The following is a 25,139-nucleotide window of genomic DNA, read 5'->3' as shown; positions in this document are numbered from 1 at the left end:
ACGTCACTGCGCCCTCTAAGAATGCTTCTGTTGGCCCGGATGGCTTCCCCCCCGTACCCTACCTGGGTCCCTCAGGTCCCTTTACGATCAATTGCGTTCTCAATTATTATCGATGAAATGCTATTCCGGATACAGCGAGTCTTGCTATACCTCGACCTTGTGCCAGATCCATTTTATATCTTGCCTCAGCCGTCTTGTCATCTGGGACTTTGCGATTGCGGCTCACCGTCTTACCTATTGTCAGGACACACCTCTCCCCCTTTATGGAACATGTACCCCGGTACTTGCCACTAGTCCTATGCTTTCGAAAAAATTCCTGGCGCATTTTCCCATTGACCCTCACACTCGCCACTACGTATCCCTCACGCGCTCCGCAAGACGTGTTCCACAATGGACATTGCGACCCCAAAGAGACCGAATCCTTCTGCCTTCGATGACCATGGCCCCCCGTCGAAGAGACTCAAGACGCTCCCCGAAGAGCCTGCGCAATACAGCGATGCGGTCCGTAAAAAGCTGGCATCGACGTCTCGAACAGGGCAGGCCTGCGACCGGTGTAAAGAGAGGAAGATGAAATGTGACACAGACCCAGTGGCATGTCAGCCTTGTCGTCAGAAGGGTTTGCGGTGCTACACCACTGATCGTGTCACGGGGCAAGCACGAGAAAGAGGAGAGTCGCATCGCGCCGAGAATGAGCTGCTGTTTTTGAGGGAACAGCTGGCCGCCTACCAGCGCAGATATGGCTCCCTGCAGCGGTCTGACTCCAGTGGCATCGCGCCTATTGTCACTCCCAGGAGTTCAATCTCTCAATCTACAGCGCATTCTGTATCGCCTACGTCATCCAGACTTGATGCGAAATACATTGGCTGGCCTGCGCCAGATCACTCCGAGGCTCTATACTCTGGTCCAGTCAAGGGTACTGTGGTGGACATTATGGATGGTGTCGTCGACATCGCAGACTGGGAATGTGAAATGATGGAAGACTATGCCACTGAGATTACGGGCAAATTCAACCTCTCGAGGACGTCAATCATCAATACCATGTGTGGACTTCAACGTGTGGAGGACCCAAAACTACCTCCGAAGGAAGAAGCTCTTCGTGATGCCAATCATTTTCTGGTCATCATGTCACAATACGTTCCGATCGTCCACCGACCCAGCTTCATGGACCTCGTCAACAGATTCTATGATCAGCCGGATTCCTTGACTGTTGCTGAGCGGCTCCAGGTTCTGATTGTCTTTGCCATAATTGCCCATCAAACGGCGGTGAGAAACCATCTCCATTCTGCTGAGAAATTCGACGATTCCCATCGTTATCTACACTGCGCCCTGGGTGATTACCGTGAACTACTCCAGGACAGGTCCCTTGCATCTATGCAGGCAATGGCGCTGCTCATCGTCCACTTTCGGAACCTCCCAAAACCTGGTATATCTTGGACCTATTGCCACCAAGTGCTAGTTCGCGCTATCGAACTGGAATACCATCGCGATCCGGATAAGATCCGACTCCCGGACGGCGAAAACGATCCACTGTCAAAGGAGCTCCGAAAAAGAGTCTTTCATTCAATACTAGGTGTCTGTGTGACGACAGGTTGCCGTGTTGGGTTACCGGCACCGTGGCAATTCCAGCATATCGACATCCCTTTACCAAGGCCCATCAAAGACTCCGAGATATCCAAGACCGGATTTGCTTCGGAGTTGTCAGGTCAATGCGAGTTCTGGCCTTGTCTACACCTGGCAAAATTACTTCCCCTTCTCACCGAATTACACAACAACATCATAGCCGTCAGGAGACCTGCAGAAGAATACCTTCAAACCGTGGAAACGCTCAACACGAAAATAGTCGCGTGGCGGCAGGATTGGGACGAGTCAACCAAAAACGAGCCAAAGCATGTCAATCTAAGTGTCGCGACCCTACTATTCGAGACTTGGGCTGCCGAGTATCAGCTGAACTTACATCATCCAGTATGCTGCACGAGTGACGATCCTGAGGTGATGGAACGACATCTGGACATCTGCCACAAATCCGCCAAGCGCCTCTTGCAAAGCTTTCACCGATTGTCGAGCAGGTACAAAGGCGTGGACTTCACTTGGCATTCCACGCTGGCATATGCGACTGGATTTGGCATCACCCTGTATGTCTACAACAGGAAAAAGGGGTCGGTTACCGCTGAGCAATTCGAGGCAATGCGGAATGAGCTAAAAGGCTGGACATCGTTGATGGCGTATGCAGACCTTGTCCTGAGTAAGTTTATGCTGTCTCTGACAAGTCTGTCTCACTAACTTTGTATATAGGAACCGGCAACCACTTGCAGAGACAATTTCAGCCTCGAGTGCAAGCTCTTGAAGATGAATGCCGAAGGATTTTGCTCGAGCAACCTCCGAAAGGTCATAATTCTCGCAGTCCAATAAGCCCAGTCAACCATTCCATCGTGGGAGGCACCGTGAAAGTCGAGCAGGCAAATGCGCTCCCGTTCCAAGAACATCCCAGCCCAAATGCGGCGATGCACAGGAGCAATCCTCCGCAACCAATGTTCATGCCTCAAGGAATTCCCCAAAACCACCCAACCTCTCCCTTGGCTCATCAACAGACTCAGCGGCAATGGACTGACACATTCTCTTTCCTGCCGCAGCCTCCAACGGCAGGGCATGCGCCCGAGCAAGGGCCAGGTGTCACATCGCCCATATTTACAAGTTTTGCGCCCTCTCCGATTACTGGACTCTCCACGTCTGCGTCCATGCCGGCCATTCCCACATCTTTGGCATCCCTGCTTAATGATTCGGGAAATCTTTATATGCATTTCTCTCCACCGCATCATCATCATCATCACAACAGTCTTGGGGTAGGGGTTGGCGGAGGGGGTGATTCACAGATGCACTACTCACCAGACCATTACTTTGACGGCCCAGGACTGGGCTGGCCGCTGATTACTATGCCACCAAGTCAACAGTCATGATGGACACAATATAACTAGTCTGTCTGGTCGAGTCGTCTCATCCCGCAGACAAGAGTCTTACTTCAAGTCGACCAGACGGAGTAGTCCTTCAGCATCTACCACCAATAGAGCTTTCCAATCATGCGCCAAACTTATCTCATGGCTGCCAGCATTATTGAGAAATAGAATCTGTGCCAATGGTCATATTTTCTGAAGATTTGAGCCGCTTGTTAAGAGAAGACCAGAGGTGGTAATGCTAACCCTATCACCTTCGGGGTTCTCCACTGAAAGCCTGTCGATCCTAAGGTTTCCTGTCTCTGGGACATCCTTACATAGGCGCTTCCGAGAGCCGAAGCATTGGCCTGCAGCAAATACCCTGTTGGAAGCCTATCAATGGCTGAACCAGCCTTGTCCACTAGCCAGAGACAGTATAGGAAGCTTAGATGTGATCTTTGTCAGCGCGTACCTCAAAGTTCAATCTCCGGTTCTAGACACAAAGACGGACAGTGATGTGGCTATTCGCGGAGAGGTCTTAATACATTGTGCTGCCTAATGATCCCTGTCCTTGTGAGACTCACCATCGGTAAAGGCGTGCCTGTACTACCCCCTCGTCGACACTTGGTATACGGGCAAGTTCACAGCCGCCTGAACCAAGGACCAACCGGATTATTGGAAGCTCAGCTAAGCTCCGGCAACATCACACCATTGTGCAAGGCAGATCACTAGCTAACGGACCAGCCGAAGTTGAGCTGAACCGCATACAGCTCGTGCGCGGCCTTATATACGACGAATTTTCCTTGGAATTGCGGGGCGTCCTTATAGATGAGAATTGTCTTCGTCTTGCATCTGACTTCCGCCTCCTGGTGGTTGAGGTCTGCCCTCTGTGCTGTGAGCAACCGATGATCCAATGACTGAGTTTCTGCTGCCAGTATGTTGCTCGCTCTCCCTTCAAACATCAAGTTCTTGCCCCCATCCAAGCGAGACAGACCTGTTCGGGAACAAGAGCTCGAGGGAGCTGAGATAAAAGCACACGCTGCCCGAATTTCGCATCAGAAAAGAAAATGGGAAAAATTGCAACAGCAACTCCTCCAAAAAGAAGAGGTACATGAATATAATCCATCTCGTGTTAATAATGGGCAACGGCCTAGCCATCGAGTCCAACCAAAGTACCACGAAATCGTCTTCCTCCTGGAAGGATCATCCGACCCGTTCAATGCGTGCCCGGTCAAAATCACACCCGAAGTCAACCGGATCATCACATACGCAAGGGATGTCATGCTTCCAAATATCTTCAGTCCCCCGTTTTTCCGACGACTTACGGTGGGCGGGCCCAAGACGGTCAACTATGAGAATTCTAATAGGGTCATTGGAGGATCCAGCTTCCTTCACAGCATGAAGAGATTCCGAGACATGAACGAGGGTGCTGCTCTTGCATGGCTGTGCGGCCATATCCCTAACATAGTGCGGCTCAATTCGAGTCAAACCATGCAGCAACTTACGACGGCGAGGCTGAAAATGCGCGCCAAAAGTCTCAGATTGCTGCGCGAAGGGCTCACCGACCACAGACAAACCTCAGTCGAGTCGTTGACTGCACTAAGATTACACATTCGCTGTTTGTTCGAGACGGAGTGTATGGCGGGGGATACGCTGGCAGCCAAGGCCCATGTGGATTTTCTTTTGCGTCTCCCCGATCCTCTGACCGACGAGATGGAGCGTGTTCAGCACACGCTGGTCATGATGTTTGATGCCACCGAATTGGCATGCAAGAAGCTGGAGAGGACGGTTTTGCCCTTTGGAGAGTGGACTGCGAAAGCACACGCGAGGCTATGGGCACTTGCTTGTCCTTACCTCCCGATCCCTCCGATTGGTATTCACAACGCTCATCCCTGCGTGGACATTCCCGACCACCGTGAAGCCATGGTACGACTGAGATATTGCTTGTGGATCGCCGAGTCTCCGTTGCCATTCAAAACTTCTCAAGACAGGCTCAAGGCCGACATGATCTTTGCGTGGATTGCGACCAAGACTTTTCACGACCTGGGAAACCTAATGAATTTATACGTGGATATAATGGAGGAGAAGTTCATCTTCCAGTCGGAAGGCCAACGGCTGACGCAGGCGTGTATGGTTCTCACGCTGGTCTATGAGAGCCGCAAACGGGTGCACGAAGCGACGATAGAGGATGGCGCCGATATACGCGAAGCTTCCTATGTCATTATGCCTCGACTGGCGCGTGACATGGCAACGGCGATGGAGATGCTCAGTCCAGCCGAGGTGGTCCACTATCAAGAAGCATATTTGTGGATGCTGTATGCTGGTGCCTTGTTTGAGCAACGCCAGAACAGCAAGACGCGCCGTGCCAATCCAAAGGTCAAAGTCGAGACCACAGAGGAACCTTGGTTTATAACGACGCTGGTCAAGCACGCAGACCAGATGCGGGTCACAACTTGGGAACAAGCCAAAGCCGTCCTCGGGCGATTTGTGTATGATCCGCACTTGGAGCCAGACGGACACGAGTGGTTCGAGGGAGCTTTGCGTGAGCAAGAGCTTATCAAGAGCGAAGACGACACCCAACAACAAGAAGAACAAGCAGAGATAGTTATACGCTGAGAACGTCCTGCGTTAAACCGTTCTGCAGCTATGGATAGGCTTTGTGCCGTGGTCCATATATTTATGGAAAGGTGTGTACCGAGTATGTGCACGGGCGAGGTCTGGTGCAGGTTATCTCATAGTCAATACCAGACGATGATGATACATATCTATTACTGTTACCTTTAACGATATCAGCCGCACTACTGTCAATTCCACACTTATATTCGAACACCAGACTTGATGATAACAGAGAACACAGTGTTGACGAACGTGACTGACTGACAGTGACATCTGTGTTGGAGGAAGCGATAGTATAATAAATAATATACCAAGCAGTTGCATTATGGATTCAACCTGAATAAGAAGATTGCCCATGTCATCTTGTAGGATGTAAAAAGATTACATCATTCCTCTCTCTTGTATAAGAAGCCATCATCTTTCACCTACTCAGCTAAAAAAAAACCCTCTCCCAAGCCCCAAAAAAAATATGGTTTGATGAGGGTGGGACTCGAACCCACGAGGGATTTAACCCACAAGTACTCCGATCGTACCATTTTCGAAGCGTGAGCTCCAGGTGTACCTGAAACCTTTGGGCGGGGTTAGTATTGTACCTCGCTAATGTGATGGTGATTCTTCAGGATTCAACTCACTTGCGCCATAACCACTCGGCCTGAGGGAGATTTGTTAGCCTCCCAAGTTCTGTAATTCTGAAGGATAAGGTGAAATTGCCACGTACCACCTCACCAGCACATTTTGAGGCAGATTTTGCGGGATGAATTATATAATTTCTTGATGTTATGGGTGGGGAGAGGGATGGAGGGGCAAGGGGCGCACAGGGTTACGTTCTGTGTGGTGAATAAGGCGAGTGATGGTATGGAGGGAGGGATGAGATCCCTGCATGGTGTGGATAGGTAGGGAGAAACATGGTGGGGGTTGATTACATCAGGCCTCGGCTTGTGCTCGACTCGTCGACTGTCCAGAGCCCTGAATGTCCTGAGTCAATCTAGGGACAATCAAGTCAAGAACGAGTTTCTCCCTACCCGGATCGCTGGTACCCGTCGGCTCTGGTCGATTTGTAATGTTCGGAGGATATCAGTGCATATTACTGTGGGTGGCATACAGGACGGAATAATGGAAGCCAAAAATACTACTTAGTCAGTGCAATGCACATTAAAATAGCTCACTCATGAAGCTGTCTGCCACCAACCTCAAAGACGCACACGGCGGCTTTCTCTAATGTTTTACGTAGGTGAGGTACCAGTTTAGATGGGTACCCAGGTAGGTGTGTGGCAGAATCTTGAGAATTGGAATCCTTACCTCACCCGCAGAGAAACAACGCAGACTCTCGTAAACCATACTTTTCTAGGCTTCTGGTCCCTAACGGGCCAGGCGTTAAGGGCCCTGAAGACAGTTTCTAGGCGCCAATCAATGATGATCGTGGGTTTCAAGTACCAGTACCGGGGCAGAAAGACTGCGCCAATCACCTGTCTGGCATTAATTAATTACTTAGATACTTCTTTCCTCGGAGATCCCATTGATCTGGTCCACAGGTCCCTTTCAGACTTCTTTACTTCCCCTTTCCAATCTGCTCCACAGCAACGGCATATCGCGACATCAGCCTCCGCGCCGTTCCAGATCTGCCTTGGCTTAGCTGTTTGCTGGGCCCAAGGGCGCCTTGTTGATACCTCACACCAGAGTGTCTGGGTATTTCTATCCTGGCGTAGGCCACAACGACAGGACGGTATCAACCTTTACCCATTGACTTCACGGCAGCATGGTCCAACCCATCTTTGGTCTCCTTGACACTAAGCGCCTCCCTTTTCTCCTCTGCGCCCTCGTCACCATCTATCTCACCATCAAACTCGTTCAGATCATCCGGACCACAATCAGCGCTCGTCGTCGTTACAGAGAAATCCCCCAGTTGCCCCGTCATCCAGTATGGGGCCACTTGGTCAATATGGGCGAAAAGCTCAACCCGGCTCTCAAAAGGCATCCCGACTATGCCTTTGAAGAGATCTGGGAATCGCTAGGCCGACCTCCAGCATACCTGATGGATCTGCTTCCAGTCGACACGGTCTTTCTGATTGTCGCAGATCCGGATATCGCGGAGCAAATCACCCAGCCTAATTCAGTCTTCAAATATTCTCTCCCAAAGAGCGATACCTTGATGTCCATGTATCGCCTGATTGGTTTGGAATCTCTGATCATTGCCGAAGGAGAGGAGTGGAAGGTCTTGCGAAGGCGGTTCAACAAGGGTTTCTCTCCACAACATCTGCATACGCTGGACGGATTGATTGTTTCCAAGACTCGCGATTTCATTGACCGATTGAAGCAGGCCGCCGCAAGTGGCGAAGTGTTCAGTCTCAAGGACTACTCACAGGATCTAACGACAGATATCATCACAACTGTGGCAATCGAGAAAGATTATCATGCTCAGACAACTCCGGAGGGCGTGGGATCAAAAGGTCCCTTTGGTCTTCTCACAGCGTCGAGGCTGCTTTCAAAGTTGGTGTACCCGGTTGGTAGGGGATTTAACCCGCTGGTCTATTTTGATCCCATCAGGCCGACGAAATCATGGTTCTACGAGCAGGTATTCAATCGCAACTTGGCCAAGGTCATCCGCGAGCAGCTCGCAGCGGAGCAGAAACAGGTGCAAGAGTCGGACAAGTCTGTCGCAAACGACAACAGCCAGTCCGGATCGCAAAGGTCCATTACGCGCCTCGCCTTGTCAGGGCTGACCCCAGACGAGGCACTGATCCGCAACACCGTATCGCAAATTAAGAGCTTCCTGTTCGCTGGGCAGGACACGACTGCGACCCTGATTCAATGGCTCTGCTTCGAGCTCTCCAAAGCTTCGTGGTCCCCGTCCGCGGCAGCCATTCTCGAGAAACTGATTGAAGAACATGATTCGGTCTTTGGCAAAGAGGGAGGCCCGTTCAACGCGCTCGACATCCTCGGGCGCACAGATGAAGAGTCCCGTAAAGAGACTGAAGCCATTCTCGGCAGTCGCCTTCCCTACACGACAGCTTTTATCAAGGAGACGTTGCGTCTACATCCCCCTGCATCTACGGCGCGACGGATCCCCGAAGTCTCGCCTGAAAATCCAACACCGGTAATGTTAAAACTGCGCACAACTAGTGGAGAGGAAAAGGAAGTTGAGGTCAATGGCGTAAGAATTTACGTCTGCGGGTACTTGGTTCACCTGAACAAAAAGGTTTGGGGGGAAGATGCCGCGGTCTTTCGCCCTGACAGGTGGCTGGATGAAAAATACGTGGCGTCTTTACCAACCGGTGCGTGGCGGCCCTTTGAGCGCGGTCCGAGGAATTGTATCGGACAGGAGTTGGCAATGGTAGAGGCCAAGGTGGTGCTTTGTGCCGTGGCAAGAGGTTTCCAGTGGGAGAAAGTAGGTTATTCAGGGAAAGCACAGAAGGTAGATATGGACAGACCGCGAGGAGATGGCAAGGATGATGGTGAACGGGAGGTATGGAGCGTTAACCAGGTCACGTCTGTGCCGGTGGATGGGATGACGATGAAGGTTCAGTTGCGGAGGTGATGTTGTGTGAACAGACTGAGATTTAGAGGGATGGCGCAGATGAAGCGAGCCTTTCTAGTGAGCCATTTTCCAGCTTCGACTGATGTGCTTGACGTGAATATCGTACTCGGTGTTGTACTCGGGATGTGTGATGTGTGTACAAGGTGCGCAATATGGTAGCCTTACTGGTCTCAGGCAACAAGGCTGAGAGTGGCTGCGTGGCTCGGGCCCGAACCACATTAGTCAGCCCGAGCGGGAGGGATCTACTTTCCTCCAGACCCCGGAGATCGCTGCAACGCGTCCCTCCGTCGGCGCGGACTGGTTGTCAGAAGCCGATAGAGCATCAAGGATCTGCTTGACGATCATCCCAAGGAATTTTGCCCCCCCAAATCTAAGCTTCCATCAGCCAGTTGAATTGCATGGCCATCTAGGCACCGAGAATAACGACAGCCCAGAACGTCGTGTCGGTGTCCCTTGTCCCTCCTCGAAACTCACGCCATCCACGCCACATGGCGCAGGCACCCAATTGAATGGCTGCGTCTGCCACCACTTGAGCCTGTGGCGTCCAATACTTCTGGCAACTTCGAGCTGCGTCGCCGCCATCGTCGCCTAAGGTTCTTGGAGGGTGCATGCGTAGGGAATGCGTTTGCCTAGGCGGCGGGGTAATCACAACTCAAGGTAATGTTGCTATAAAGGATCTTCTGACCTGTACTGTGGCTTGCCATCTCTTCTATCATTATCATTTCTCACTCCTTTTCTACATTATCCATCACTGAAGCAAGGAAGATGCCTCCCATCTACTACTTGAATCAACCACCTCATCCCTTCTGGGACTTTGTTGCAGGTATCGAAGATCACCCTTTCTTCGCCCAACAGCGACGACCTGTCCCGGCGACTCCACCACCGCATCCCCCTCGTCCAGGGGCCGAACAGTCTCAGGCGCGAGCACAGGCTTCCGCCTCTGCCTCTGCACAAACCAGCGAAAAAGCCAAGGGCAAGCAGTCCGAGACAAACATCGAGGACCCTCCTGAAGTCGACCCTTCCACTCTTCCATCCGAAGGTAAGAACGTGCCGTTCCGTGGCCGTGGCCGGTTCGCAAAAGCCTTCGAAGACAAGGACAACAAAGACAACGCCGAAGAAAGCAACAGCGGCCGTCGAGGTGGACGTGGCTGTCATGGCCATCATGCTGCCCACAACCCTTGGACAGGACCGCCTCCATTTGCGCCCCATGCATTTGGTCCCCCTCCATTTGGGCCTCCTCCCTTCTTCTTCGGCCCTCATGGCCCCTTCGGTCAGCATGGGCCCCCGGGACACGATGGTGCTGAAGGCCATGGTCCGCGTGCTGGGTTCCGGGGCCGCGGAGGTTTCCATAGAGGCCGTTGGGGACCACACCATCATCATGGACCTCACTCGCGCTCACCACCCCGCGGCGGCCCCTTTGCCGATGGTCGAGCGGGTCAAGCACCCGGCTTCGACCTAGGCAATTTCCTGAACAACCTTGGTGAGCGTCTTGGGGTCGACTTGACCTCTGCCGCTGAAGGTCTGGGACTGCGATCCCCGCGCTCGACCGAGACCGACTTTGAGCCAAGAACCGATATCTTTGATACGGCTTCGGCCTACATCATCCACCTTTCTCTCCCCGGTGCTAAGAAATCCGACGTGGGCGTCGATTGGGATGGCGAGAAATCGGTCGTGCGTGTCGCTGGCGTTGTCCACCGTCCCGGTGTCGACGAAGACATGATGTCACGCTTGGTCGTGGATGGCCGCAAGCGCGAAACCGGCGTCTTTGAGAAGACCATTCGTTTGGGAACGTCCAAAGACCCTGCCAACGTTGACGTCGAGGGCATCACTGCCAAGATGACAGACGGCGTTTTGATCATCCGCGTGCCTAAGGTTGAGAAGACCTTTGAGAAGAAGGAAGTCCACGTCGGGGGCAGCTCGTCCCCCTCGCCTGTGCGGTTTGACGAGAAACCGGAGGATGCATACATGAACGAGAAAGACCTGCTATTTGATGCCGCCGACGACGAGGACAGGGACATGTACGACGCCGAGCCTGCGACTGTCCCTCAGGTTCACAACAAGGCTCCCACAATCCAGCTCTCTTATCCGATGGATACCACAATGGGGGAGACAGGAGAAGCGAAAGAAAAGCGTCGTGAGGCCAAGGAAGAAGAAGCATGGCGAGACCGCGACGACCGCTCCGAGACGGTCGGGTGTGAGGCTCCCCACAACGAAACGACGGAGACCCTTCCTAGGTATGAGCCAGAGGATAGCAACAGCCAAAGCCATGCTCAGGCTCAACAACAACACCAGCACCATGAAAGTGTCAATGAGGAGGACAATTTGAGTGACTGGGAGAAATCCGGCTCTGAGGACGAGGGCGAGTACGTCAAGATCAACGTCGACTAAGCCACTGCGTGTCACTAAAGGCGTGCAATCATACTTTGGGCTAGGATGTCATTCTTATAAGCCACGGAAGAGAATACGATACTATTCGATAGGGAGGGTTACTTTATGGACACGTCTTGGGTATTTTTTGACTATTGATATGGCCGAGCCAAAAGAAAAAACAAAAATACGGATATCATCTACATATATCTATCTATACTTGAGAAAAAGAAACGGGAAATAAAAAAGGAGGTGAGGGACAGCTAGGCCCTCGTCTTATCACTGTCTACACATTTTACCTGTTCCATTCATTCCATCTAGTCATTCCTTCCAGTCATTGATTCATCCCTTTTCTTCCCTTCCACTTCCACTAGGCACTTATTCGCATCGCTGACGTGCAAATCCTCCAAAGGCATCCGTTGTCGGTGTCGGTATCGTAGTCGATTCTGATCTACAGCCCCAGCGCAGCAAGACCATTTTCAAAGTCAATGTCAAATTGCAGTATCAATCTCAGTACATGGATCGATGGGTACGTAGACCCTCCTCCGTATTTTCGTATTTTTCTATTACCTTTTCCCCCTTAGTCCTCGTCTTCTGTGAAAAGTCCCCTGTCCCGCCGCCTTCACAGCAAGGGGGAAGGACACAGATCAAATTAAATTAGTGTAGAGGTTTTCTCGGATCTTTCTTTCTCTCTTTTTTTTTTTCTGTCTCACAAAACCAATCTCTTGTCTCACCCCCTCGCTCCCTCACTCCCTCACCAGTTCAAGTTCTAGTATCTGATACTGAGTTCATCTCTCCCTCTCCTCCTTCTTTCACCCCTTTCTTCCTGCTTCACTGCCCTTCACTCCCCCAAAACCTCCTTAACCGCCTCCGCAAATGTGACGTTCTCGCCATTGACCCACTGCGCACTGACCTCTTGATACGCGCCGTCCCAAAACATGGCCCCAGCCAGGTTCGGAAGTCCCATGGCCTTGGCCCGTGCGAGGATGGACTTGTATGTGGCAACGTCGACGTAGCCGGAGCCGGCGCCGGGGAAGGCCGGGGTGCCGATGAGCAGGCGCGGGGCGGTGATGCCGTTGTTGATAGCGTGGAATATGTTGACATCTCCACCTGGAGAGATGGAAGAGGAGCCAGAAGGGGCGTCCCGAGCATCCAATCCGACGGATCTCTTGCTCCTCGCCCTTAGCTGGGCTGTCGGGGCAGTATTACCGACGAGGACAAGGTCGTCGGACCAGGCCCGTAGCGAGTCGAAGAACCCATTGCCCGCGCTGAGCTGGCACGACGGGTTATTGTAGAACTGCACACTAAAAAAATCAATGTCGTTGAGCAGGCTCGCCACGGGCACCGACGCATCGGGCCGCGGACACTGCGGCGCGGCTGAGAGGTAGTACGCCTTGGACGGGTCGGTAGCCATGAGTTGTCGTAGAGTCGAGACTAGGGTCGAGATGTGCGTAGCGGCAGAGGGCAATTCGTTGTCTATTTCACGGCACCATAAGATACTCGGTCAGTCTTGGAGACGTCGTCCAAATGGATCAAGGTTGGGAGAGAAGGAGAAAAACCAGAAGTGAAGAAGTGAGGAGTGAGGATCAACGAGTCCACAACATACAAACAGCTAGGAGTTCTCCCCCAGGAGAGAAAGGATTTAGAAGGATTAGAAGAAATAAAAAAACTCACCAATATCAATCCCATCAAGAACTACATCCCCATACGGCCTCAGCGGGGTGAGGGTGGCATTCGCCGTCCCTCCTAGAAACAGGCCCCAGAGGGTATTGGCGACCTCGATAGCCTTGTCATCGCTAGGCAGCGTGAGGTCCCCCACGGACCCGCCGAGGCTGAGCAGGACCTTCTTGCCCTGCCGCTGACACCTGGCGATCTTGCTGGCTAGGCCATCGCCCACACAGTCGAGCAGCCTCGTAGCTCCCACGGCCTGTTGGGCTGCGTTGGGCGCCCAGCAATTCGAGGCCATGTTCATGGCCGGGTATCCCCCGCCGTCACTGCTGACGAGATGCGTGACGAAGGCCATGATGACCATATCGACGGCCAGGTCGTTGCAGACCTGGGTCAGCGAGATGATTGGAGTCAGGTCCGTTTGCGAGTAGTAGACCACATTGAGGTCAGAGGCTTGTGGGTTAAACGCGGAGATGGACGTGGCAGTCGTCGAAGAGGAGGACGATGGGATCGAAATTGAGGGCATTGAGGGGCTTGGGCTTGACGTCGCATAGCTCGTCAGCATGGTCGACGACGGAGAGGGAGAGTGAGGGTCGACATTGGTGATGGGCAAGATGGTGGGGTGTGGTTGTGACTGCGTGGACGTGGCGAGAGAAGGTAATAGTGTTGCAAGCGTGAACTGCGACGAAAGCAACTCAATCAGCTGTTCGATGGCGTTTCCAATCTCGCCCACCAACTCGTTCAGCTGTTCTGAAAAATCTTGTGACGGATCCAGCCGCTGACTGCGAGTCAACGGTCTCCAATACCCAGCACGACCTGCTCGAAATATCGCGTCTCTCCGTGACCGCGCCGCTCTGGACGGCGGAACATGCTGTGCATGGGACAGCTCGATGGCGTCCAAGGTGCTGCGCAGGCTGGCGGCGATACCTTCCCAGTCACCTATCGGGGTTGATGCAAGAACAGAACCGATACACAAAGCGAGACATAAGAGCAGAAATCTGTAAGAAAAGGCCATTGCCATTTTGACGTTGACGAAACGGTCTGACTGAAGGGACAGATGAACGACTTGAACTTATACCTTCAAGAGACAAACATGGGGTGGCGGCTGGTTCGACCCGAGACACTACCATACCACAAGAGAGCTGGAGAAAAGGCATGTCAAGTTCAAGAATGATGCTCGGTGCTCGCGGGAAGGAATGTGGTGACCTGAATGCTGGTGGTTGTGTGTTTTGTCCATGCTCGAGAGCATTCCAGACCATGACACCAGCACCAGCACCAGCACCACGCCGGCTTCAGCACAATCACCATCACCATCACGCTCAGGTCAAGACGGGACACTTCATTCTGTGTATACTGTGAGGGTTTCAGATCATCATCAAGTCATGGCCCGGTTGAAGAGATGGATGCAGATGCTGTCACCACTGAGAGTCAGACACAGATGAGAGGTTGGTATAGAGAGCATCGATGAATATTGCAACACTGCTGCTTTCACTCCCAGACGAAAATAAGTTCGTGCATTATCTCACCAGTTTCCACCCAGCTTCCTGCAATATGGCAGATGAGGCTCGGTTTGCGCCCCTTGCAGTTGGCACCATACTGGCACACCTCTTCTTGTTCCTAGCCACATTTGGAGAAACATCTCCCTTCAGTTAAGGGGTCCAACATCAGTTGACCTTTTGCACATAAATGCTCAACCTTCCGCGAAAGCAAGGAGATATTTGGTGGTTATCCCCTTGTCACTGCTAGTCGCCAATAATTGTCCAGCTCCCATACTGCAGCAATGCAAAGGCATGTGCCGCCGCGCAATCAGCGGCTGGCGCAGAGGATCAGCTGCATCGATCGTTTTGTTTGCTGCTCATCGAGACTGCAATCGCTGCGGAGGTCATGGCGCTTTAAGCAGCTATCTTGCTGGTGGCGCTAGACCATCTCAGAGACGACATTCTCCGTCGATCAGTGCCCCGAGTTATCCCGGCTAAAATCTTCATCGAGTGATCAGATGCATATGTATGCGACGAAGCAGAACTTGTCGCTGCATCTTTAGCTTTCCGGCACTTTCCGTCCCTGCAAATGTGGAGTTAGCCCGTCGTATAAAATAGTCCGTGTATACTCCGAGTACCATGCTTGTTGTGTGCCGGCGCTTTCTTTCGGTCCTAGCCAACAAATGAACCGTATGGTAGGATGTTTGAGTTAAAACCACTTCCGGCATTCGGCATTCTACCATACTTCTCGGCGCACGTCCTGTCAGCAGCTTGGACGCAAGACATATCCATGACTGCGCCGTGCCCATAAGCTGAGAAGAGGCCGGTCTCCTCGCCACATTGATGCAGGTCAGGCCATCACTTCCAAGCGATAGCTACAGCAAAATAATTAGTCCATGTTCATCGCTGAAAGATTTACAGGGCTTGGATGCAGGTGCAAATCCTTCTGGAAGCAGGTACCCACCATTTGTCGCGTGTCTCCATCGAGCTGAAGGGCGCCGATTATTGCCCAGGTGGTCTGCCTCCATTGGGGCGTGAGGCAGACGGAACTGGTGGCCGATCACGGGGAAGCATGGGACTGGCTGTTGGTTGACACTTCCTCGCCATCCCTAGTCAGTCAGGCTTCTCTTCCGTCTTGTATTTTGCCAGTCAGAGAGATGTGCCGCATAAAGCATCCGAACCGTATATCAGCCTCGCACGTGACGGTCTTCAGGTGCGGCAGCCTTGTCGCCTGAACCAGGGTTTTTGTTGATGATGTTTGGCTGCACCAGTGGCAAGGGAGAGTCCCTGATTTCCTCCCAAGCCAAATCAGGCCCTGCTTTGGGCACCAGCGGTGAGTGAGGCAGATGGCCAATTGCGGCCCAAGATACCTCGGGGAATTCCTGAGCACGTCCTGCCCCGTTTGTTGGCGCTCTATTTTGTGAAATGCCGAGAATCCTGGACACCAAAGACTTGAAAAGAAGAGGATGGCCTTCGATAGCGCCAATGTACCTCAAAGCGCCACGGGGATGCTAGGCATGGGTGCGAAGAAGGCAGCAGCCCCGAGCCGTGCCGAGTTCCACTTGCGACATGGGGAGAGAGGAGACAGCCATTCAGTCGTGCTTTGACCAGCACGGACGCAGGACGCAGGAAGTGACTTGAACCACGACTGCTTTCGCAATGGCCCCGTCGGTACCCCCAGGTTGAAGGCCCATTGCGCGCAGGAGCTTCCCAGGTGGCCAGGACAAATCAGAGAGAGGGAAGGGCTCGATCTGTGCGAGGAGCTGCAGAGGGCGAAGCACCTAGGTACTTAGGTACATTGGTGGGATCAGATGTACTCGCAAGTGGAAATCCAGACGGCGGAGGTGCGTCGATGAGTGGCGGTCTGTTTCGCACGAGTTCGCACATCAACGGCATCCCCTGTACCGTGTAGATTTGGAAGCTGACTGGAGAGGCTTTTGTGGTTGGCAGACAGTGGTGCAATTGGGCGGCTGCGGCGGTACGTACCTTGGATTCCTCCCCATCCTCGCCATCCTAGCCCACCATGAGGACATGCCCCAACTCCAGGGACTGGAAACATGGTGTTATTATTTCTGCTACGCAAATACTCCCAGAAAGGGTCTATTGCGGATCACTGCGTCAGTGCAGGGAGTGTCTCTTATGATCTGCCGGGCCTGAAACACCATGTTACGTGGTCTAGAACCCTTGGTGGCAATGCGTCGAAAGTAGTTTCCTCTGGTGAATCTTCGGGCATCACTACAGGGGTTTTGAAAGCGCTTCCCTCCTTGATGCCCAGGTATCCACTGACACGAAGCGCAGGCATCCTTAGATCCCTCAGCTGCAAGCCACGCCTCTTGTGGTCACATCTGAACATGCCTCCACACGGACCCTGCCAATCTTATCAGGGTGCTTTCCCTGTCATGCTCGAGACTGCAGTTCTATGTGCACGCAAAGGACCCTCAATGAGCGACAAGTGGAGTGCCGCAGGTGACGAATTGTGGGCATCCTAGCAAGCCTCGTTGCCAACTTGCAGCCTTGGTGAGGAGCCTACACAGAGTCTGCACAATTCATCGCGACAGAGAATCGGATCACAGCTGTCTCCGCACTCTCATTATGCTGTCAACCCACCTCAAGACCCTCGCCTATGGCTGTTGCGCCAATGGCGCGAGGTGCAGACATCCTCCCCTCGACTCGACAAGAGAAAGATAATGTGGAGCCCTTGGACGGCGCGTGAGCTGCGGCACGACGAGAAGACTCAAGAAAGGCAAAGGAGACTAGAATGGGCGTGCGCTGGCGAGAGGATGTGAGCACAAGAGAAGGATTGTGGGCAACTTGCATTATGCTGTCCCACGCCAGCTGGAATAATACGAGCTGGACAAGTGTTTGACAATTTGACCACCCATTTGTCTCCTGCGTCAAAAGTCAAGATCACAGAGATCAGAGGCTTGCCACGCCTGCGTGACACAGCAGCTAAGCCGCCCACACCCCTCAGGCGTGGGCGGAAAGATGGAAATGCCTGAGCTGCGCGCATTGGACTGCAATGTTACACGACATGAACACCCTCCATCGTTTATCAGGGACGTTGTGCGACAGAATAAGCTATCAACGCCTCTGTCACACAGCAGCTGCAGCTCCTGCATGAACAGACGAGAATACGAGGCTTGCAGAAAGCCGCATGGGGATAGTTTCCGGGTCCAGAAGATGGGCAGACGACAATTGAAAGGGGCCATATCGGGTGATAATGTGGCATCTACATATGCTATCTACCGGTGGCAACCGCAAGAGGGAAATGGGAGAAGAATCCGGGAGATTTCAATCCCTCAGAAATCCCTCTGGTTGTGAGTTCGGGCCAACCTGGTGTTATACGAGCCTTGTTATACAAGCCATGTACCTGCCAATCGAGAAGCCATCTGGGATTGACGCCAGGAGGCTCACGAGACAGGGAAAGGGAGTTTTGTTTTTGTAAGAAGTCCTTTTCTACCTGGAGTTTTCCACTCTTTCCAAGCTCTTGAATTCATACAGAAATGTGGAATTTCATAAGAGCCAAGCCAACACCCCCAGGAGAAAGGCTACCGCGTCTACAGGGATGGGGCTTTTGATGTGTCCGAAATAGGTTCGAGAGCCGATCGCCTCGGACAGTAACAACGGCAGCGAGTCAGTGAATGACTGATTGGCGAACGAGAAATACAGGCGTCCAGGAGTGAAAGAAGAGAAGTTGAGTAAGAAGAAGAAGAGAATTCTGCTAGATGCGTCGCAAACAAGACAGGCGCACACTTATTCACTTTTCCGCACTCTCGCACGCAAGAGAAGTTTTTTCCCTCACAGCTCAGGTGGTTTCATTATTATTGTTGTTGTTATCGCTGCTGTTCGGATAGACTTTCGGGGGTCTTTGGGCTTGGATTCCGATCCCACAAAGGGATCCTTGGTGGGACTGAGACTGGGACTGGGACCTGAAACTGGAACTGCCGGGCCACCTGTGACACGTTGACACCAGCCAGGACAGAGCTACGACGACAATCAAAAATGCAAAGGCAAAAACAAAACAAAATGCAACCCTCCCTTCCCCTCCAACCCGATTGAATCATCCATCCACGCAAATCCGTCGGACGAATTTCCTGCGCTGCCTCGGTTTTGTCTCCTATTATCTAATTGAAAAATTCAAGATACAGGAGGACCATACTGAAAACGACGACGAGCAGGAATCGATTATACGAAAACAGGTTTCAATTTCAGTATTAGCCGCCCCAATTTTGGAATGGAAAAAGCGAAAAGCAAAACTCGAGGAGATCTGTCTGTCTGTCTTCTGTCTTCTGTCTGTCATTCGTCATGCTGTCCGTCATGTCCCGTCGCTCATACCCACAAAATATCCAGCTCGCTGTGCTTGCAGACCGCAAAAAAAAAAAGAAGAGAAAATGAGTGATGAGAAAGCCCCTTCAATGCCCACCGCAAATCAGATCCCATTGCATTTCCATACCGTCATCCCAGACCACAGAAAGAAGGTGGTCACAGTGTAAAAAAAAAGAATCAATCCGCCCATCCATTCATTTCTGTCCATCCGCTCCCAGGTTCATGCTTCGTTTCCCATATCCACCACGGCCCATCACGAGGGGAGAGAGAAGAAGAAAAAGAAAACTCGCTATTTACAATATCAAGCCATGAAGCAAGTCCCAAGCTCCCCCCAGTAATGCATATGTGAGCCAGAAGGAGCTTGGAAACCCCCTTCCAAGCCCTTGAAGAATGAAGTGAACATGAAAGTGATAAAGTGTCTTGACCCCCAGTAAAAGAGCGTCCCAGTTCCCTGTTGTTTTGTTGTTTTTTGCGGTGAAATCCAGCTCCTATCCCGGGGTAGTACAAGACACAAGTTTGAACTGTGCTGAGCTTTTGTGGATCGAAGAAAAATAGCCTCCCACCTTCCCGTCTGCCGTCCGTTTTGGTCTCAATTTTGACAATCTCCCATTTTGAACTTTTCGAAAGAATGTGCTTGATTTTGGAAAAAAGGAAAACCAATCCGAGCGACTGTAAAAATCTGGGGTCCGCAAGAAAGATGTGTTGTGCCTGGTCTGATCTAGGCTCGATCACGGAGAAAATTCATTAGGAATATGAGGAGGGGGGAGTTATGCGGAGGGAGGTTGGTAGTGTTTTTGGTCGTTGGCATAGGTCATCATCTCGTCGTTAGGTAGAAGCTTTTCGTGCAACTTTTCGTCTCCAGGTTCGTAACAGTGTGGTTTCTTTTGGCGGATCATTCTTCCAGAGTCGCTGGCGTCAGCGTTGGGTCGACTGCCCCAGGTGGTCTGGTACAGCAAGTTAGCTGCGCTCACAGAGTCCGCAATCGGATCAACCAAACATACCACGCCCAATGTCACTACGGCATAGATTTTGATGGCTCCATGAAACCACCCAAAGAGTACAGAGACCGGCCACAGGAAGATGTCGACCGGGTAGCGGACAAAGTGAGTGACCAGCTTGATGAACTTGGAGAAAATCATCCAAGCTGCAAAGGCATAGATGGCAGTCAAGGCTTGGTCAACCGGCCAGTCACGAACGCCCTTGATTAAACAGAGCCAGAGAAGTCCGTCCCCGAGAATGGCAGGCGGCATCAATGTCGTGATATGAACTGCGTACGCGCTGTACAGTTGTCGACTAATAGGAAGGGGACAAAGATAGTCAGCCGCCAAGGATCCTCTCGAAAAGAACCGAGGGGTGGAAATCTCCCCAGCAAGACTTGAGGAAAAGGGTTCAACCACTTACCGCCAAATATGACGTTCAGCAAACATGCTGGTGAGATTGCTACGCCAATTGCTGCGTGCCCACCTCAAACATTGTTTGAGGAATTTCGGGTTGTCTTCGAGGGTGGTAAGCACTTCACATTCGGGATGGTATTGCATGTAGGTTTCATGCCGATGCGAGACCATCCAGCGCGTAAGGAAATTATCGTCATCAGCGTTAAGCTGGAATTGGCCAAACCACCACTTCTCATTTGTGAATCCGTTGGTGAAATTCACGTCCTGGAGGATGCTTGTGCGGTAGGCACAGGTACGCCCAGACAAGCATGGCACACCTCCATCGACGTGAGTGGTGGCCGCACAGTCGAAATTCCGACGCTCCAGGTAGAGTGCCCCCAGAAAGCCGTAGATACGCTGAGAGAAGGTGGGATTCTCGGCCCGGCGTAGGCGCTGACAGGTCACCACTCCTCCGTATCTCTTGTCCTCGAACGGGGCCAGCATCCATTGGAGAGTCCGTTCAGGCCACGTGACGTCGTCATCGGCAAACACAATGATCTCGGTGGTGACCTCGGGGATGGCTCGAGCCATCTGGCGTCTCTTGTTGGCATGTTTGACCGACATGCAACGGATGCGGTGGTACTTGGCAGCCGGCATCTTTTCCATGGTCCGCTCTGCCTTGGCCAAGTTCTCGTCGATTGTGACCAGAATCAACTCCTTGGGCTCGTTCTCCATGATCGAGGCAATGGTTTTCTCCAGCTCCTCTCCCTCGCCGTCCAGGGTAGGCAAGATGACCGTGACGTCTGAAGGCCAAAGGGTGGGATTCTCTGGAATGGGAATCGGCTTGAAAGTCCAGAAGGCCCACAGATTGACAATAAGGCGGACATAGCGCCAGAGGCTACATTTGGTTAGTTAATCTGGCAGTTTCTCGATTTTGGCCGATGTTCCCCTCCACCCTCTCTCAAGGGTGGCGAGTCAGAGAAAAGCACTCACAAGTAGAAGACGAAAACCTTGAACCACGTCGTCGAGTCCATGACTGGAGGTGACAATGTGTCTTGGTCTCGTGTCACTTGCTTGGACAAGTTAATGACAAGCGGACAATAACGACAGTAAGAGTGGTGAAACCACTCAAGGACAGGCCCCGGAAGAAACAGGACGGGAGCAAAGCAAAAGACAAGAGCACAGATTATTGCGAGGACATGAAGAATGGTGTTGTGGGAGGATAATGAGAGACAGAAAGGAGGGAGATCAGAGCAAAGTGATCGAGGCAGGTGAACGATTGAAATAAAAAAAAATATGGGGAAGGACACGGAGCCTAAGATTTCAGGTCGACAGGACGAGAGGGTGATGGCGAATGTAGTAATGCATCAAGTCCTGTCTAGCTAGTGACTTTGGGAAGTGAAGAGAAAGCGAAAGTGAAAAGACACTGGTAGGTTGGCTGAGGCCTGTTTTGCACTGACGCCCTGCAATTCCGCCAGCCTGCAACCCTCAGAACCACAAACGTGAGCTTGCAGACGAGTTCGCAGTTCGCATGAGGTGAGGATTTGTTTTCGGCTTAAACACCCCAGAATAAGAAGGGCAGCTTGTGATGAGCGTCAATTGTTAGCTCGTTAGCCGCATAAGTGGGAGTGGATGTGGCTGGCCGGGGTCATGATTGGGTCTAAGCCATGGCGGCTGCAGGCTTGCGTGGTTTGAGCCTTGAGCAACTGCACCTGCACCTGCAGCAAATAAGTTGTAGATGGAGGGGACAAGGGGGGGATCCCTGGCGTGAGGGAGGGGGGGAGGGGCACGGGGTTGTTTTCGATGTCGATGAAGGAGGGGAGGGGCAGTCAAGCGACGAGGGGGTATCAATGGTTTAGCCTGGCCGAGGATTCGATGGGGGGGCAACTGGGGGTTACGAGGGATGGGAATGGAGGGAGGGTGGGTACTGGCTACGAACAAGGGTTCATTTAACAAAGCCAAAAAAGGACTTTGGGAAAAAGGCATGAAGATGACAAGAAGCACGAGCATCAGACACACACCTCTGACATGAACATGGGCCCCCCGAAACATGGGTGGTCAAGTCGCCTGGAGGTGGTGCTTAGTGGTGGGTGGGTTGCCCGCTGCAGGTCACCCTTGGCCGCCCGAAGTTATAGGTAGCTAGGTAGCTAGTAGCTAGTAATCGTAGTAGCACTGTTAATCGATTTGGGGTAGTCGGTCTCCAGCGAACAAACCACTTTGCCTGTCTGTTCACAGAAGCACACTCGCACAGCAAACCACTTCAACAAAGTACCTCGTACCTCTTCTGCAAAGTCTCCTCGACACTCTAGCTTCCAGGTCACCACGTCCTATTTTGATCTGTTTCTCCGAGTGCCCTGTTGTTGACCAGTCTCCGTCCACCTTGCCATGCTTGATTTAACCCCGGAAACCCAAATTCTCCATTTCCCACCAAAAACTCACCGGTCACTCACCCCAGCGCAGTCCAAAGCACCAAAAAAGAACGGTACCTAGGTAATCTCTCTCAACTCTACTTGACCAGGGTGCCTGATTGCCCTTCCTCGCTACAAAGGTTCAACTCCATGTTGACCATTGCCTCTAGTCAGACCGTGATCATCTGCAGGATCCCCGGGCGCCTGCTCGCCTACGTGTACGTATCATTTAACCAGAGCGGCTACCATCGAGCAATGAGCTTCTCCAACACCTCTACCGCCGATGAGGGCGGCTTGTGTGCGGGCACGATCCCCTCCCGGCTGCTTCATCCTCTCCGTCCTCATCAACCTCGCCCATCTACAAGGCGACTCCTCCCCTACCCCGTGTCACAGGCGAGGGAATAAGAGATGATGCCAGTGGATCAAATTGTCCAGATCATCTTCCCCTTGGACTCCGCATCAGCCAGTGACCGGAAGTTGATCACCAACTCAGACCGTCAGACTGCGAGGGAAGGAAGAGAATGAAAATAATGCAGTGTCACTGGCAGATTCGTTTACGGAGTCAGCGACCAAGTTCCTCAATGGCGGGTAGTCATGCAGGCGGTACAAGGGCCTGAAGCCCGAAAAGAGTCCTTGGAAGGAGGGGGGAAAGGACTTCTTGACGCAGATGCTTCCGTCTTTAGAATTCCCGACCGAGGCCAAAACTGCCCTCTAGACTTTTGCCAACTACAGATCTTAACAGGCAACAAAGTTTGTTTGTGTCAAGTGCTCAGCACCAGCCTCACAAATCTGAGTCAAGACTTTCAAGCAAGATGACCATTTCACACCGGCCACCTGACCGACCAATATGAAAAAGGAGGGGGGGTGTGATGTTTGAACGTCCTTTGCAGCACACCACCAGATATTTCATTTTCACAGTCAGATGTACACGGACAAAACTGTTCTCGTCATGAATCATTCCTTCAGCGGCAGTTCCCATCTCGTTGCCGCCCTCAGCTCACGAAAAACGACCATCTCCACCTTTCATATCCACCATTTCTTTCCTTAGAAGCTCGATTCGCCGCTAGCTCCGCAATCCACTGACAAGCCCGCCACCCAGCTTCCCTCCAATCCTCATAGCAATTTGATCCAAAGGAGCAGTAAGAGGGCGCTGGAAGGTGCAGAGGTTACTAGACTGGAAATGCAAGAGACGAGGGTACAATTGGCCTCCAAATACCAACAACAGGACTGCTTTGCAGCCCATACAATTGGACAAAGTGCTTCTGGTGTAGGGCGCAACGCATTTTGATCGAACCGACTACGATAGTCAAATAAATGCTGTCATCTGCAATGCGGCCCTCGGACCTCGACCTGTCTTTTTCGCCATGCTTCGCCCCACACCATCGCCCCGTTCTCCTCGATTTCACTCATCGCCCTTCGCCCACCAACAGCAGTAGTAGTCAGTCTACTAGCTGCAACTCCACCAATGGATGGCGGTGGTTTGTTCTGTCGTTCTCCAAGCACCTGCGAACTGGTCATGTCGTCGTTACAGCTCCCTGACGCGGTAAATCTATCATGGTCAGCAAATGAAAACTTGCTTGGCTTCGTGGTTGTTCTTGGGGCGTCTTCCTTTCACTGAGCCCCGAAAGAGGCATCGCCAGATCAGATCGGCGACTGACACGCAGCCTGGATGGCACTTATCTCTTAACCCAATCAGCATGACATGCGGCCTCCCATGGGTGCCCCTCGTTCATCCTCATGTTCTTTTCCCTTCGCTCTTGTGCTCACAGCTGCATTGATCCAGCAAGGGTCCAGACAAGAATGGAGCTTTGCATCTACAGGACGCCAGAAGGTCTGTGCTCTCTTCGTAGCCCACTGCCCCCAGATGGCGCAATGCCTGACGCGACTCAGCACGGAATCACCCGCAGGCCTATCTGGGCCTTTCCTCTAACCCAAGTCGTAAATCTCTTGCCCTCCCGCTCTGAATCGTCCGGCCATCGCCTCTGGCTGCAGCCACAGAGATAGTCTTCTCACTGTGCGAGCAATGGCAAGCATTTCGTTTTGTTCGAGTATCTCGGTTCAATTAGGAGGACCGAAACAGCCAATTCGAGACTTCATCCTTCGGCCTCGAATGTACGTACCTGTAGGCGAAGCAGGTTCCTTTCTATCCAACCGAACCGTCCCTAGCCCGAGATGGGCCATCCCATTTCCTTGTCTGACTTCATCAGACCATGACATCCCGATCCTTCACTTCCAAACCACGGGTCTCACGCGACGCAATTTTGGTTGATCGACACTAAAGAGCCTTTTGGATTCGAATGCCGCATGGCATGGCCCCCATTATCTTTTAGAGCATCCTGGGGCAGACGCACTAAGAACACAAACGGCCTTGTTGAAATCATATTTTACAGTTTTGTGCGCTTCTGAGTTCAACGTGCCGTCCCAAAAACAGCAGTGGAGAA

The 25,139-nt window shown here is 52.3% G+C and overlaps 6 protein-coding genes across 6 annotated transcripts; 4 read left to right on the top strand and 2 right to left on the bottom strand.

Annotated features, from left to right (window-relative positions):
• Positions 1 to 390: 390 nt before the first annotated feature.
• On the top strand, positions 391 to 2,954 carry Z517_00123 (uncharacterized protein; the record flags this gene model as incomplete). The annotated part of the gene is made up of 2 exons (XM_013433089.1): positions 391 to 2,242; positions 2,293 to 2,954. The coding sequence occupies 2 exons, from the start codon at positions 391 to 393 to the stop codon at positions 2,952 to 2,954; spliced, it is 2,514 nt and encodes an 837-aa protein (XP_013288543.1).
• Positions 2,955 to 3,863: 909 nt separating this feature from the next.
• On the top strand, positions 3,864 to 5,543 carry Z517_00122 (uncharacterized protein; the record flags this gene model as incomplete). Its single annotated transcript, XM_013433088.1, has 1 exon — positions 3,864 to 5,543. One exon carries the CDS (start codon positions 3,864 to 3,866, stop codon positions 5,541 to 5,543), a length of 1,680 nt encoding a protein of 559 aa, XP_013288542.1.
• Positions 5,544 to 7,299: 1,756 nt separating this feature from the next.
• Z517_00121 (uncharacterized protein) lies at positions 7,300 to 9,078 on the top strand (the record flags this gene model as incomplete). Its single annotated transcript, XM_013433087.1, has 1 exon — positions 7,300 to 9,078. One exon carries the CDS (start codon positions 7,300 to 7,302, stop codon positions 9,076 to 9,078), a length of 1,779 nt encoding a protein of 592 aa, XP_013288541.1.
• Positions 9,079 to 9,843: 765 nt separating this feature from the next.
• On the top strand, positions 9,844 to 11,466 carry Z517_00120 (uncharacterized protein; the record flags this gene model as incomplete). Its single annotated transcript, XM_013433086.1, has 1 exon — positions 9,844 to 11,466. The coding sequence occupies one exon, from the start codon at positions 9,844 to 9,846 to the stop codon at positions 11,464 to 11,466; it is 1,623 nt and encodes a 540-aa protein (XP_013288540.1).
• Positions 11,467 to 12,286: 820 nt separating this feature from the next.
• On the bottom strand, positions 12,287 to 14,134 carry Z517_00119 (uncharacterized protein; the record flags this gene model as incomplete). Its single annotated transcript, XM_013433085.1, has 2 exons — positions 12,287 to 12,921; positions 13,120 to 14,134. 2 exons carry the CDS (start codon positions 14,132 to 14,134, stop codon positions 12,287 to 12,289), a joined length of 1,650 nt encoding a protein of 549 aa, XP_013288539.1.
• Positions 14,135 to 19,684: 5,550 nt separating this feature from the next.
• Positions 19,685 to 21,324, bottom strand: Z517_00118 (uncharacterized protein; the record flags this gene model as incomplete). Its single annotated transcript, XM_013433084.1, has 4 exons — positions 19,685 to 19,861; positions 19,919 to 20,210; positions 20,319 to 21,188; positions 21,284 to 21,324. The coding sequence occupies 4 exons, from the start codon at positions 21,322 to 21,324 to the stop codon at positions 19,685 to 19,687; spliced, it is 1,380 nt and encodes a 459-aa protein (XP_013288538.1).
• Between the last annotated feature and the right edge of the window lie 3,815 nt (positions 21,325 to 25,139).

This window comes from Fonsecaea pedrosoi, assembly GCF_000835455.1.
Source record: "Fonsecaea pedrosoi CBS 271.37 unplaced genomic scaffold supercont1.1, whole genome shotgun sequence".
Taxonomy (NCBI): Eukaryota; Fungi; Ascomycota; class Eurotiomycetes; order Chaetothyriales; family Herpotrichiellaceae; genus Fonsecaea; species Fonsecaea pedrosoi.
The sequence above is the reverse complement of the archived record's forward strand: the minus strand, read 5'-3'. Positions and strand labels throughout refer to the sequence as shown.